Below are 16715 nucleotides of genomic sequence, written 5' to 3'. Positions count from 1 at the left end.
TATTCAGGTCATTGACTATGACATTAAAAAATGACACTTTCTAGAGTACTCATATTTAAGGCAACAGTCCAATTATCAAAGGCAATGCAAGAACTTGCAAAAAGGCAAGAAAAAGTTATTTGCAAAGTTCAAATCTGCATGTGTAAAATCTACATCGTACTGCAATATCCTGAAAATGTCCATGAATACCCAGACCTTTTTTTTTTTATTCAACCTTTTCTTAAGAGCTGCAAGACATGACTTGTACCACTGCCCAAGACCAAAAGCAAAAGCAGCAGTGCAATTATGCTGCATCCAAGAATTAAACCCCAGGAAAGAATTCATTCAGAGCTCTTGACTCTTCCTGTGGATATAGGACATACACCAGGAAGAGGTGGATTTAAACAGAAACAGGGCAGTAGTGAAAATAGCCTGCCAGAGGATCACGTAGACCTAGAGCTGCTTCTTCCTGCCCTCCCCTCCAGTTGGCAGAACTCTAACCCAGTTCTGCCAGCTTGCATACAGGGTTGAAGGACAACCTGCAAAATGTCAGTTTTTACTTCTATTCCACAGACCCCATTTTCCACCTTCTTGTTTTGGTCTGCAACATAAACAGAAATCTTAGCCCTATTATCTCCCTATGCAGCGCAGCACACTTGTTCATAAGACTGACAACTAAAAAAAATTCCAACTCATCTTTAAACATATTGTAGAAAGCACTTAAAGAAGGGAACTGCAAATGACATGCAGAGCACAGAAGAGAAGCCTTTTCATACACAGATAATTTCAAAGAGCATTAAACAAGCAATTAAAAGTCATGAAGAAAGAAATGCTTGTGAAGAAAGTATCATTGAGCAGAGAAAAAACCCTCCATAAACACAGAGAAAGCAGAGAGCCCTAACAGAAAACAGAGCAGCTCACGTTACTAGATACTATTTTTTTAAAAAATGGAAGTAGAAATAACTGAAACAAATATTTAGAATTGCCAGGAACTTTGTTATTTTGGTGACATAATACACATTTTTCTGAAAGCATGACATGAAAAAAAGCTTCACTTTGACCAACACTTTTTCAGCAACACTAACACACATATTGTTGCAGTGAATTGGAAAAGTTAACACCACTGAGCAACACCACACAACATGCCAGTACCCTGAATGAAGAAACCCAGGTGTTTTTAAACTGTTTGCCAAACATCACCATGAAGCAATATTTAGGAAGCATACTTGGTAAGTGACTGTGCCTTCTGCTGTAGAAAGTTCTCCCGTTGCATTTTAACTGTATGAATACTTTTCTTGTCCAGAAGTTTGGCAGCAGCTGGTATCTTCTGAATCAGAAAGTTGTCAGCAAACCAGATAATGTTAGCAGTTAATGTGATGGCTGGTACCTGGGGGGGTGGGGAGAAAAAAGGAGGAAAATAATACAAGTAGCAATACATAAGTAACTACAACAAATACTATGCCACCATGCATGTTTCTTATGCCTCTTTTGAACCGTAACACAAAATTCAGTTTATTTCTCCATAATTAGTTTCTACAAAGCATTATGGTCACATTAAAAAAGGTTTCTCCCCTAGAAGTCACTAAGGACACTACAGGCAAAGCAATTACCACGCTCAGTGACTCTAAACAGTATTAGAGATCTTAATTTCTAAATACCACTCAATATGAAAAAGCCCCAATCACCTTTGGACTTCGAGGTCTTTCAAGATGCATGTTTATAGCCAAGGTAAAAACCCAAAGCATTTATTCAGTCCCGCAATAATCATAAATCAAACAATTTTTTGTCCTCAGTGTGACATTAAGCTTGAAGAAACATTTTAATGGTAATTTCAAAGTTATTTTGCCTTGCTGCTAAGTGAGTGGACAGGTTTTTGGAGCATCTTTAAAAGAAAATGGAAGGGGAAAGGAAATTATGTAGAAAAAAATCTTAATTCTGCTTTCTGACTTGTTTTGGTAAATTGTGTTTTCTTTTGCCACATCTTTGCTATGCAACAAAGAAAATTATCTACTTCATTACCAAAGATTTTTTTCCCCTCTTAATTATAGACAAAAGAATAAAGCATTCACCTTTTTACAGACATCCAACAATGACTTGTAGAATTTCTTGTCTATGGTCCGAAAAATCTGAAAATGCAGTACAAAGAGGCCACAGATGCCCACATATTTATCTCTCTGGTCAATTTCTGAAGGTTCACCTAAAGCAGTACACCAAAAAAAAAAAATAAATCCTTTTTTGACATCTACTCCCAGACAAACAAAACAAACCATTTTAGAAGCAGTGAATCTGGCAGGAGAATCATGAGCTTGCATTACCAAGTTTGGCTTCAACATTTGCAAAAGTTGTACGAAGAGTATAAGCAAATTCTTCAGCAAACGTGCTGTTCTTCGACACTGACACTCCACCATTTACAGAATCAAACTGTTGCTCTATGCAGGCCTGAGCAAAAAGGAAGAAAAGCATAGTGATAATGTCATGGATTTTGAACCTGAAAAGAATACTGATTTTGCAAGAGAAGCATACTGCAAAAGCACATTGATAAAACCCCCATACCACTGGTGGCTGTTTAAAAAAAAAATTACCACAAACCACACAGTAGTAAAAAAAAAAAAAGGTCACACTTCAGATTTTCTAAAGACATTAGAAAAGTCTTTAGTGGAACTGTATTTAATATTTTTCATGTATTTTTATTAGGAAGGGGTTTTGGCAAGCCAGGAAGGGAAGGATCCTGAATGAATACAAGACAAATCCTATCGATGTCTCAAACATATAGTGAAGTCTTTGTACTAATGCAACATTAGAGACATATAAATGAAAGATTGATAGCTGGTAGCAATGTCCTTTGAAAGAATAAGCCAAATTGTGTTTAATTATTTACTTACAATTTCCCTTCTGAAGGTCTTTAAAGAACAAAACCTTCTTCTCTATGCCATTTAAGATGTAGCAGTAAGAACTGAGCAACTGTCCTATTCAATTGACCAGATTCAGCAATGCTATCCTCTGCCCACTATGGCACAACATCCGATTTTAGAGTCTCAAATACATACTTTTCTAAAAAAAAGATAACTTCTTGTATGAACACATTTAAATTAACCTCACTGAAAAAGTAATACTCTTTCTCATCCACCTGTACGCTTAAATGTTTCAGCGGTATACACCACTGAAGTGGTACCCCATGACAACTGCCTGTCTTATATGCCAGGAATCAGACAACATTTATAACAAGAAGTCACACAACGTATTTTCAAGATGACTGAGGAGATTTTAACCTGCAGCTAAAATAAAGTGGACCTACACTATGTAAGCCTGACCACGACGTAAATTTCTGGTGAAAAACAGACTCCCTGATAATATACAGTCTTAATGCCAAGTTGTCTGTGTTTCTTTAATTCTGCCAAACAGCAAGCATTAACTGCTACCATTCAAAGCCTGGCACAGTTCTAGCACATGAGAAGAGCAAGGAAGTGTCTTACAATAGAGCCTTTCCCCCCCTCCCCCCCCATGCACAGATGCAAGAGCCAAATTCACACATCACTGTATCCAGAACAAAACAAAATAAAAACAAACAAACAAAACATTCTAAAAAGAGTGCCACTTTAACATAATAGTTTCCCCTGGGGAACACTAATTTAATTACCTGAAATATCATTCCATCAAGTAACTGGCATTCCAGTTTTAACAGCAGCTTTTCAAATGGCTTCAGTTTATCTTCTTGAATCCCAAACTTAGAAGGGTTGTGATGGACAGATTTTAGCAGCCTGTTAGGAGGAGGTACGGAACATATACATACAATAAAACTAAAACAGACTAACAGTTTTATCATACTCTGTACTACTTTGATAATAGATTTTAATTGCACCTGTCTGTGCCCAGCAGCAACTCCAAAAGAAATAAAAAACCAAAACCCACTAGGTCTGTATAAGCATTTGAATAACTCCCATTTATTCAGGTTTTCAATGAAATGGCGTACTTTTTCCGCTAATTTTACCTTTCCAATTGTTGGCGTTTCAGCTTTTATTCAAGATAGCGTTCTTACTTAAATCTGTATACCCATCCCCATGATCAATATGGATAGTCTTAGATCAGTTCTGTGCAAAATTAGATTCCTTACTGAACATATTTTAAACCCCACCAACCATAGCTCTTGTCGTGTGTTGTAAATATAAGATTCAGCACTTTAAAAACTTATTGGTGCTGTCAGGAGGACAAAGTAGGAGCTTAACCCTGCTCTTCATTGAGGTTTCTAGAACACTCTCGGGGCTACCAAAATGCATGTTCCCACACTGACTTTCGTGGAATAAAGACACACACACATGCTTTTATCTTTTATGTTGTGGGAGTGTTTCACACCTTCAGAGACACACCTCTTATACATGGTCCAGTGATCTTTTAGAGCGGCATGATTGTCAATTATTTCATCAAGAGTGATTAAGACTGTGAGCAACTCTCCCAGGTGCTCATACATTGCCTGTTTAAAACAAAGAGAAAGGGACTGTAGTTATTGAGAAGTTTATTACAGTCACGTGTGTAAAAGTGCAAATAAAATTTCAGTTCCTTTCAATACATTATCAGCCAATGAGACATCAGCTAAAGAGTTAAATTGGAGATTTCTTGGTTTGGTAGCTAAAGAATTAGTATTTCTTTCAGTGACAAAAAGAGTATTAGTTTGTGTACAGGCACAGCTTTAAGTTCATTGCTGTAATTTGACATCGAAGGTACAATTTTCAAAACTGTCTACACGCAGAAGCACACAGCACACACAATAAGGGAGTGTGGAAAGCTGGATTATGACAGACATGGAGATACTAGCACTTCCCACATAAAGGCCAAAAAAGCTGATTAGCAAAATAAAACCTTTGAGGGAGACTACAGATTGAAAGTTGCACTTGAAATTCACTTTCTTGACGCCTTTCTCAGGATTAATGATCAAGAAATACATATGTTAACATAAGCAAAAGGGGCTCTGAGTCATTCTCACCTGAAAATGAACTCCAGATGTCTCTATAATTTTAGGTGCATTCCTGTAAACAAAATAAATATTTTGATGCCTTTTTTATCCTTAGAACAGAGCATATTTATTAATTCTGTATCATGGTGTGTTCTTTGTTTCTTGGGGCACATTTTTCTTCGTTAACATAGTAACTTCAGAAAACAAAAGAATTCTCAAAATCTGATCGGAAGTGTACACTATGTGGAATTGTGTGCTTTGATCAAATTTAGTATTGCGTTTTTAAATGCACTGCATGTGTCTGGTTCAAACCACTAATTGCATTCAGTGCACATATCTATCAGCAATTCCCAATTCAGTTATGCTAATAAGTACCCTTGATACATACAGCCTTGTGGGCCCGAAGTACAAAATCACTTCGCACATTTGATCAAGCCATGTCCAAGCTACTCATCCAGCCCTGTTCATTCAGCACCATACAGACAGTCTACACTGCACTGTTGTGTAAGACAACAAATAAAACTGAGAATGATGATGCTATCCTATCTGGACCCAGGGGACATAATCAAGAGCCCTGCAGTTGTACTCAGAGCTAAACCCAACAATTCCACTCGGAGCTAAACTCTCCTCAGAGTTTTCAGAGGAGCTAAACCCAATAGCCCTTACTAAGCTCAACTTCAGGTGTTGAAACCATGGTCGTTCCATAAGGAATATATACAAAAATGTATATATTTAAAACGCTAAACTGTGAATATAATCTGACTTTTAAAGCTTCTGAAGCTAGTGGTATCCACTGTATCAGTCAACAGAAGGAATCTCTCAAACAGAGCAAGGATGAGAGAGTAATAAATCTCTTAGTCACAAAGATTAAGTGTCTCTGAAGCATCAATTCTACCCAAAAATGGCAAAAAAATAAAATTCTTGCATCTTACTATATAAAAGTAATGCCTTTTGTGAAAATAAAGCAAATCCACTGTCATAATGGCTTATGAAGCCCAAACTTGCACAGCAAAGCACTCTCCATATCTCTAGACAGCAATGTTCCAAAAATGACCATTCATAATTTATACATTTGTTTAACTACATAAAAACAATATAGCATTTTAGGGAATAATTACTTGTTGTTTGTGTAGAGAACAGCCAACTGATGCACTACATTCACCACCACTTCATAACATCGGGTAACAAAGCAAGACAGCTCCTGAAATACAAGAAAACAAAATGCATATATGTATAGACCTTCCTCGTACCCAAACTCTCGTTACTTCCAAAACTCTGAACATAAACCACTGAATTCGCAGCCCAAGCTCCAACTACATTCCTAATCCAAGTCAGTGGACAGACCTAAAGCAGGATGGAAAACATCATGCTAGTAACAAACAGCTCCGAAAAAGGGTCTGGAACTAAGCTAAGAAGTTACTGAACACAAACTCTCAGTACAAATTGGACTATTAAGGGACTAATATGCACTTTGGACATAAAGAAAAGCATAATAAGGAAAACAGAAATGATTTCACACTTACACATAGCTTTGACAATCTAGATAATAAAATACCAGAATTGATACACAGGGCCACATTTTTAAAAGGATACTGACTGTTTAAAGAAGGTACAAACAAGAGTCACCATAATAGGTTCAATGTACTTTAAATAGCTTGCTGTAAAAGTTTTCAAGAGTTCAACTGATCAAAGACAACAGGAAGTGACTTGACAACAGTGCCCAAGTACCTTCAGAGACAATATCCATGATAGGAAAGGCTATCATTTTCCCACTAGATTCAAGAGTCACACTTTGGGAGCTGGTTATAGCTGAATTCAAGTTAGAAATTAACACAGAAGCCTGTACCTACTGTAAGAGCAATCAGCCACAGAAAGCTGCTTTCAGAAAAACAAGACAATGTCTCCGAGAGGTACATTTGACTACAGCAGAACTTGAGCTCAGTTACATAGTACAAAATGGGTAAGAACAGGTCAACTCTGACCACGTAAAGGACTATCTTAGCTTATATAATGGGTTTTAAGAAGGTAGTCCTTAAGCAATAAGGTAAATGAATCTGAGCTTCCTTTAACTGCAGTAATATTTGCTTATTAATGCACCCTATAACCCCATCAGGGAAAAGTCATTGTGTTATGAGTCTAGCCAGTCAGCACACAGATGGCTTAATTGCAGACAGCCTACACTGGCTAATCAGCCAGCCTCCCGTTTCTGCCAGACGACTGGCTAACAGCTGAATTTTGTCTTCCTCTCCATCAAAAATAGATCTTATTTGGGCTTCTGCCTTCTATTAGTCACCAGTTTTCACAAAACATAAAAGTGTCATTACTTCTTATACTTGTATTGCTCTATCAAATGCAGCTGAAACAAGCCAACAGATTCCAGAGGAATGTATTAATAGACAATTGAGAACATGTTTCTTGGGGAAGGGGCACCAGCTGCCATTTTAAAACTTCCAGGAAATAGTCCAATTTAACATCACATGCAAATTAGAAGCTATATAATACAGACTATTTTATCACTTCATCAGAGTTCTTCAAATACACTGTCTTCTGCAGAATCAAGAGTACCTAACTAGCATTTTACAGCACTATTTTGATAATTTAAAAAAAAATATTTTGACATAGCAAATTTAAAGCTGTAATATCTAGTTAATCAAGAAATCCTGAACTCAGAAGAGCCAATAAACCAATGTGGACATTAGCTTTACGAAAGCAATATTTCTGTTGCTTCTTCATTCATATTTCCACAATACCCTTGGAGATACGCTCTTAACATTTCCCGGTCTATGGATATAGACTACTACTGAGTGGATTTAGGGGAACACAGTTGAAAAAGAACAAACGCAGTAAAGAAAAAATTTTCCTCATAGCTTTACCCAAAGCAACACACACCTGTTCACACAGTAACCTTCCTTTTGGGGCAACATCCCATATCTCATCTCCCTTCTTTCCCAAGTTGCTCAACAATCAGCAAGCCATCGTAGCATACAAAGTAGACTCACACGCAATACTGCTATATTTTTGTACAGTGTTCACCCTATAAATACACACATGAGCATATACTCCCTAATAAACACAAACTTGCTCTACAGAGTGGGTTTGCAATGCACGTAGATATCCAGACAGCCAGTCACCCTGCTCTCAACTTCCATTCTAGCAGTGGAAAAAAAAAAAAAAAAAAAGTTGGAAAAACACAAGTGTACAGTAGCCCCATTTCAGAACTCGAGTCTCAGAACTCAGTCTCTCAAAGAACTTGAAAGAAACAGAGGATGACAGAAGAAACTGACAAAGTCAATAGGACAAAAAACTTAAAATGGGAAAAAACCCGCTCAAGATATTCTAACAACTAACTACACTTGGGCATCATAAATGAGGTCAAGAAAGAAATTCCTATAGCATTCAACTTGTTATGACTCAGTAAATGACTACTGCCATGCTAGTATACAGAAAAAACAGGATTCTTAACATTTGTTGAACTAAAATTTAACATTCTGGAAGCTTCCTATATATTCTCTACTTCAACATAGATTTTGTTACAAGCAATATTACATAAAAATAGAAACATTTTTGGGAACAGGACAGTCACTTAAGCTATGCTGAAGACAAAAAAAAAAAATTCACAGTAGACTGAAACGCCAGGTACACTTTTTAATTTAATGTACAAACAATTAATTAATTTCCAGTATTCAATGAAAATTAAAACTTGATAATGAAAAACCATAAAAATAGATACATTTAACTTTACCAGTAAGTGAAACAACCTCAATTTATCTTCCGTTACTGAAATTTTCTTAAATAAATTCAAATTTATTTGAACAACAATTACACAAACTGTAATTTCAACTCTCATTAGAATTCCACAGTTTTAGAAAAGTATAAAAAAAATCCAAAACAATGTGTGATACATCATCTGACTGTGACAGGCCTGCAAGCAAAACACAGCAACATATCAAATGACTCTAATAGCTTTTAGCAAAATGCAAGCAGGATCCTGCAGACTTAAATCCACTTTGCAAGTAAAATTAAGATTATAATTGCTGTAAAAAAAAAAAAAAAGAAATCATAACATACTCTACCTGCAAGAAAGAAACAAATCTTCCCATCTGTATTTGGCAATCTCCCTCCACCATGCTGGAATCTGTGGCTTGTAAGACAAACATTTGTCGTTATTTTCAAAAGCCTGTGCTCAACCTGTTAAATTAACATCGAGGCTTGCCCTCTAAGCCATTTGTTTGTCATACAAGTGGAGCACACTATTATAAGCATACTGATGGAACCTTAAAAACTTTTATTTTTGCTTTCCTAAGCTGGACTTAATTTTGAAGTTTCTTTCTCATTGTTTGTAAGTTAGACACAAAGCAAGAAAAAAGGTCTCCGATGCCTGACAGAAAATAAAGAATATGCAAGGGAATTCTTTAAAGGCTTTTATATTATGTAACTTAATATAAAAGTTTGCATTTTAAAAAGTTTGTGTGAAAGCACTAGGTATTCATATTGCAAAGAACATCCTTGGTAATTATTTATTGAAAGAATATACTACATCAGTAATTAGAAGAAAAAGCTGTGTAGCATATAATTCCGTCAAGAAATTGACTTTCTTTTTCCTACATATCATCCTGCAAAAAAGAACCAGCTCATCACCATAGCTTCATAGCATTACCTGTATGACAAAGCACACTAACAGGATACTATGAAATACAATAATTACATCACTAATGCCAAATTGTTTTGTCAGGTGCTTCAGTTGACTGAAATACAGTCTTTTTAATGTGATGACAGATTAATGCTCTAGACGTGAGATTTTTCTACTAGGCCACTCTGAGCAAAAATGGGCAAGTTTACCTGCATAAGAAATGCAGGTCTTATTGCTTCATGAAATATGTTATTTTAGAGCAGTCACCAGAGACTAAAGTAGTCTTGATACTTCTGTAAGATAGAGCACTGGGACAAGATTCTAAATATTGCACGCTTCCCCTTTACACATTTCATGTAACATTTACCCTGTTTAGTGTATGTGCCCAAAAAACAAATCCAACTAACTATTTAAAGTTCCTAGACTAGGCCTAGGCACTCCAAGGACAAGATGAAAAAAATGTCTCTTTATACAGAAGAAAAAGGCCAGCATCAGTATTTGTTTTAATTTCAACCATCCTTCAGACGGGAACTTTGCCAGCTGTTCTAAGTACGCAAGTTTGCTGTTATCAAAGTAGATGCTACAAGGAGGGATATGGAAGTGGAAAACATAATTTCTGCATCCTCACCTAACCCACAGAATGCTGACCTCTCAGCTCCTGCCATTCTCAAGCATTCTCTGCAGAACACCCACCAGGAACAAACTGCTGCTGTGATATGTTTATCTGCAGTCTGCCTTTTTTCGTGCTAGAGACATGGAAAAGTTTTGTGGGATTCCCTAATTTCATTTTGGCAGCATATCACTTTCTTTTAAGATACTTAAAACGATGTCTGATAAGAAGTGAGAATCTGCTAAGGGGGAGGAAACCCACCACACTTTTTCATGTTCCTTAACTGAACCACAACAGTCATCTGATATAGCACTGAAAAGAATGATAAACAGTCCCTGTCTCAAAGATTTCACATTCCCCAATACTTCTGTCACAGTCAGGCTCTTGAGAAGCTTAACAAAACCCTCTTTTTATTGCTTTTCCCTTTCTCTCAAATTTCTGAAATACAAAAAAAGTTAGGTGATATGTCTCTAAATCAACTCGTTAATATATTCAGTCCTCAGAACTCAGATCTGTGCTTATTCCCAGACTAGCATCCTTTAAAGTGGAAGCCTAACACCAACCCTTCAGAGGAGTTACCAGTCTAACTCCAAGACAAAAAGCAGCTTTCACCTAAAGCAGGGTCTCGTGATTTGTCAATTGAATTGACTTACAACCACTTATGCCCCTGTATCATGTCATGGTCTAAACAGTAGTACAAGTACCATCACCTGCACCTGAAGTGCAGATGACATTAACACATTGCAACTTCTCTTCGAACAACTACGACTGCGTAAGTAAATCAGGTAGGACTTGATGGTCTGAGTTATTTATTAATGGTCTCGTTGTTTTATTACAATCAAATTACAGATTTACTGTTTTACCACAACCAATGTACAATCTAGCCCCAATAGGAAATAAGTTGGTATAGGATGTGTTTACACATGAAAAACAGGTTTTCAATGCCATACTTTGAAAAACAGCTGCTACAGTATACAAGCTCAAGTTTCTATATGTGATATGTTAAATACAATGTAAACAGCCCATACTCCCTACTTCTCACGTAAACAAGGCTGCAACAAAACTTCCTGTTAATGTAACAGATAAATCTTATTGTATCTTAAAGCTAACTCAGGACAGCTACAAGGCACTAACATGTATCCATATAACCTCAAAGTCCATTATTTGGTGTTCATCAGTCAAATATACAGAGAAAGCATGTAGCACTTAACATAACCCGAAACAATAATGTAAAACTACAAACTTTTACAGTAAAGGGAGCTACTTACCTCCTTCTCCATAAAACAAGAGGCCATTATAAAATTTAGTTTCTGCCTAACAACAAAAGCAGAAATTTTTTTTTAATAAATAGGATCTATGTAATTATGCTATAAAAATTATTTAGACATTACATCTTGTTTCTTTACTGCTAAAGAATAAATTTATACATCAGCTTGCCAATCTGCAAACATTTTCAAACACAGTCCTAAAAGACAAATGAATTTACCTCATATTTTAACTTCTTGATTTCACAGCAAAGGGCAGCATATACAGTTATTACTTTGTTTAGAACCTAAACTCAAAGGAGAAAAAAACCACACAGATTACAAATAGAATCACGTTTAGAGAGCTTGGTTTTAGTTACAATAACTCTTTTATTTTCTTCTCTTTTAAGCATAAAGCGCTTACCTTGTTTTCTGTCTTTATGAGTTCCAGTAGAGAGGACTGTTCATACGGCAAAAGCTAAAATTAAAAAAAAAAAAGCCCAAAAAAACCAAAACCACAAAACAAAAAACAACAAACATACAGTTTAGAAAACATTGATCAAAAATACATTTATCCAAGTAGGTAAGCAATTTTTTTTCCCCAGTTTAAGCTCAAATAAGGTCAGTAATAAGACAGCAATGATTGCTCATTACTGGCAACCTACACTGCAGGAAACCTTCTCTCTTCACACTTACATGGAAATACCTTTCCTTTCAACTCTAGGCAGAAAGGCAAAATAACTAGCTATACTACATAGCATTTACAATAAATTACTTACAAAACTTGGAAAGCAAAAGCACGGTCATCACAGTGTATGTAGAAAAAAACACCTCAAGAAACCTAGAACATGAATTAAGAATGCCAAATGCAGGAAATAGGATGCATAGTGTATAGCTGTATGCAGTCACTGACATTTTGTACTGAAGTCAGCCATGATATTGACTAGTTCATATACATCCAGCACTGTGCTGGCCCTACACATAAATAATCATCTGTCTGAATAATTTGAAGAAATTAAGAGTGCATCTTCAGCACAGGCAAATTCCATGTGGTAACAAAAGCATTTTTAAATGATGTCTGCAAATTCGGGGAAGAGAAAAAAAATAATGCTCCACAGAGGACAGAGAACTCATGACCAAGGAAATAGCCACCTCGTAAGGGCAGAAAATACTGTACCAAGGCCACTAAGTCAAACCACAACTATAAATACACACAGAGTTTGCTCTGCAGTTATAGAAGTATTAGTGAGCTCTTCTGGAACCCCAACCCCCAGATAAAAATACCAACACCCGCAAGGAAGAAGTTTGCTGAAATTAGGCTTCCCAACACATGAAGAACTGTAAGTTCACTTAACTTCCATTACTATCCAGAAGACTGGAAAAGAATCATATGTAAACATCTTCTCTTATGATATGCACCAATTTATTAATTACTTGGTAATTAAATAATTAAGATGGTATTGGATAGGTTTCTCAAACACAAAAGTAAAAATTTTAAGAGCACAAGTGCATCAAGCTTTTACTTCTCAGGTTTTGAAGGGAAGGAGGAACTAGGAAAGTAACAGTTGCAATATATGAAGACCTTTAATGCAATGGGATCAAGACTGAAGTCCCAAACATCTCCAACAGAGTCATCCAAAGCATCTTCAATTCTCTTCAGCTGAGAGGTGTATTCCTCAAGAAATTTTCCGTAATTCTTCAACTGCACTTCAGCATGAATTTCTGAGAATTGATAATATTTGTACAGTTTTATAGACTGTTCAGTAAACTGCAATATCAAAAAATTATTTAAAAATATTTAATCTGTTGCTATTTAGCCTGTAGTACTGTATTCCTCATTTTGCTGCAGCATTTTTCATTAATAGAACTGCATCTTTAAATAAATAAGAACTTTGTATTAAAAACAATCATACAACTCAGTGCCAGTTTAAAAGATATCCAAATACTACCTAAAGAATATCAAACATCTAAGACGTTTGCAGAAAATTATTTTTTAAATGTACATATATTTTCAAACTAAGATCTTAACAAACCTAACAATCACATCAAGATGCTGAGCAAAGAAACAACTGTCAAAATGAAAACATGGTAGGCGATTGTATCCATCAGCTGAACCAGTACATATGCAATCATATTAGAACTTTGAGGCAATGGGTCTAATCATTTCAGCCTAAGCAGCAGTTGTATTAGTAGCAATCCCCACTTCCACTGTCTCCCTGCTACCTCTCAGTGAGTCATTTGTGCATTACACAGGGAGTTTTTGGCTTTCAGTCATTGCCCGTACTTGCAAATTCACCATCTTCAAGCAGAACTTTCCTTCTGCTTAGCAGCTGGGCATTGAAAAGCGCAGCTGTCCTGTTACTGCTAGGGGCAAGTAGGGTATTATGTTCGAAAGGTAACATTCAGGTGGTCAAACACAAAGAACAGTAGCATTAATTAGCAAAGTAAGTCAAAAACCAATTGGTCCACAAGAGTTTAATTCACTCTATCCTGCTCTATTTTCTTCCCACATTAAGACACTCTCCGCTTCACCCCTGCCCCCTCCACCCCCCAGTTACATACACTTACTGACTTAGTTGCATAATCTGAACTATGGAGTGAAAGATTACAGCTCAAAGATTCTGTGCTCAGTAAGGAAGTACAACCCTTTCTCATGTGAAGACTAAACTGCCTTCCCCATAATTAGATAACAAATCTAATAGCTTGTGATCTTCTGATATTTGTTGAAAATAGGATTATCCAAAAAAGTTAGAGAATGTAAGAGAGCTGAAAACTGAACTTTTCCTAAACAAGAATTCAACTCTCATGTATGTGCCCTTTTCACATTTCAGCAAGTTTAAAAACTATATTCTTTTATTCTGCATTTTTAACTGAGCCAAATGGTAGTTGATGGCTATTTCAGTGTGAGAGCACTGCTGAATCAATTATCCCTTCCGGAGAAAGAAAATAGTTGACAGAGACACTGCACCAGGCATAACGGTAGTAACAAAGAAGGACAAATTAATAAGGAAAAGATAAGGACTATGCACAGGAAGGTTGAGACTGAGGAGAGACGACTGCAGTGAAGTCTTGAACTAATTCTAAGCTACTACTTTGAAGCCAGCAGCAATGCCAACCATAAGGGCACATGGACTGCAAAGCCTATCCAAAAAGCACAGTAAACTCTCTCACGCTAAGTCCTGCATTAGTGTCATTGGGCTGTACCTGTACCTGCAGCCTAGACAGCGCACAGGCACTGGCAAAATAATGGGACTGAATTTCATTTAAACAGATAAGAAGCAAGTGAACAAAAAACTCTCCAGCAGTAGCATGTACTCCAGACACTGATGTGCAGCCCTTTAGTTGTATCATCATATTATTCTATTCCATCAAATTCATCTCATCTTTCAGGTTCCGTCCAGTGCATCTTCCGAAAGCTCTGCTGCAGAAAACCAGTAAAACACTGATAGATGCAGAGCCCTGCAGAACAGAGTTTAACTAGCCACCATTTCAGCTTCAGTACTTTACTGCTAGAAAATCTGGAGTATGGAGACTTACTATAGAGGTATTCTGTGGTATTCCCCCAATCCCATCTGCACCCTCCACACAAAAGACAAACTAAGAGCAAGGAAACTGACAGAGATATTGGGGCTTTATACGAACAACAGAAAAAGCTTCCAAGTCATACAACAGTAGAAAATTAGCACTGCTGTTCAAATCAATTCCCTATGAAACAGGCTGCAATTCTCAAAAAAAATCTCTCAGCAGAGTTCTGCTAGAGACCCACAAACTGTCACCATTCCAGCAGCCAAATAATGGATTTGAAAAATGCTATAGCTCAACATAACTGATATCAAATATTTCCAAATACTTAACTATTGATAGCCACCAATTTGCCACCTTGTATTGATCATATATAAAACGAGACAGGTGTGAATAGTATCACCCTATTTTAGAGAGACAAAAGAGTGAAAGCTATAAGCTAGCCAGAAATAAACAGAGTTGAACTGATAAAAAATGACTTAGAGATGGGGGAAGCTTTTTAAGATGCAGAAACATTTTCCTAAGTAAACTGGCTCACATGGAAGAAGAAACAGAAATCACAGAAAGCAGATACTTTCTTTTTCTTCAGAGCAGCATACTACATAAGGTATAATCTGTACAATAAAGTTTGATTTAGTTTCTCCTCAGGTGATAACATGAAAGCATTACAATTGGAACAGTGCGAGAGACATACTCAGCAGTACAGATCCCCCAACTTAATCTTATCTTCTTCCATAAAATCAGCAATATTCAGTGGACTTATCGCCACAGCAGGATTTGCAAATGCTATGTCCATAAATATCTAGGACAAAGACACAACAAACCAGACTTACTTAGTATCTTGAGTCCTCAGTTGAGAACATTGTCATTGCTAAAGGTTAATGATATAGGTATAGAGTAAAAGTAGACAACAACAAACAAATGGTTTTCAAGTCACAGGATTTTTCTTTGGCTTTTCTCTAGGAGAACATTGTGTGCTGTTCTCAACGGAAGATCAGCCTGTTTGCTCACTGTCAAGATGGTGGTAATGGAGCATATTATGTCATGCAAAGTTCTTGTAGCTGCACTTAATGTCGCGGTCAAACTAGTGGAGATCTGGCATTTTGAGTAAAAGCTACATTTTCTATTCTGCAGCTGGAAAACTGGTAAAAACCTCAGCTCAGGACACCTTCAGTTTCCACCGAAATCCAGATAAAATGGCATAAACAGTATCATCCCTTGGGATAACACTGTATGTGAAACAGTTGGTCTGTGTGTGACATATTTTTCACAGCAACACCTGGTGTAATTAATTTGGCACAGTTCAATTTACAGTGTGACAACCATATACAGTCCCCGTTTAGAAAGTAGGTCACCTCCACAGGCTGAGAAAAACGTGGATTTTGACGGGCACACAAACCCACTGTCAAAGACTTAAGCATCACAAGGTCTTATTTAACTATTTTTTAAAGGTGAAACCGCAAGTGACCGCCCAACTCCATGCCAGAATGCCTTTACCAACGGAGGCTGCATTCAGCTAACTTATCTCCCTATGACTTCCCTGCTAACCGAGGAGGAAACTGGAAAAAGAAATAAAAATCAAAAAAATAAAAAAAAATATCTGGGGGCCACAAGAAATGACCAGGAAGGAAACACCATCCCCGCGACAAGAAGCTGTTCTTCTGCCCGTTTCGTGCAAGAAGAGACAGCCACGCAAACCCGCCTGCCGCCTCCCTGCCACGCCGGGGGCACTGGAGACGACTCCCCACAGGGGGGCAAAGGACGAAGGGGTGGGGGAAGCCG

At 37.0% G+C, this 16715-nt stretch overlaps 1 protein-coding gene across 1 annotated transcript in view; it reads right to left on the bottom strand.

The window, feature by feature from the left end:
- KIAA1033 (KIAA1033 ortholog) overlaps window positions 1–16715 on the bottom strand; it is a gene marked incomplete at its 3' end in the record, with an annotated part of 28561 nt that overhangs the window by 3674 nt on the left and 8172 nt on the right. Inside the window, exons 2-13 of the mRNA XM_009887447.1 lie at window positions 12994–13179; window positions 11836–11889; window positions 11654–11719; window positions 11436–11481; window positions 9001–9068; window positions 6046–6128; window positions 4958–5000; window positions 4344–4447; window positions 3617–3737; window positions 2295–2418; window positions 2049–2176; window positions 1206–1366 (exon numbers count right to left, since the gene is read on the bottom strand). Of these exons, the coding sequence (XP_009885749.1) occupies window positions 1206–1366; window positions 2049–2176; window positions 2295–2418; window positions 3617–3737; window positions 4344–4447; window positions 4958–5000; window positions 6046–6128; window positions 9001–9068; window positions 11436–11481; window positions 11654–11719; window positions 11836–11889; window positions 12994–13179 (1184 nt within the window). The remainder of the gene's footprint in view (window positions 1–1205; window positions 1367–2048; window positions 2177–2294; window positions 2419–3616; window positions 3738–4343; window positions 4448–4957; window positions 5001–6045; window positions 6129–9000; window positions 9069–11435; window positions 11482–11653; window positions 11720–11835; window positions 11890–12993; window positions 13180–16715) is intronic.

This window comes from Charadrius vociferus, unplaced genomic scaffold (assembly GCF_000708025.1).
Source record: "Charadrius vociferus isolate BGI_N301 unplaced genomic scaffold, ASM70802v2 scaffold196, whole genome shotgun sequence".
NCBI lineage: Eukaryota > Metazoa > Chordata > Aves > Charadriiformes > Charadriidae > Charadrius > Charadrius vociferus.
The sequence above is the reverse complement of the archived record's forward strand: the minus strand, read 5'-3'. Positions and strand labels throughout refer to the sequence as shown.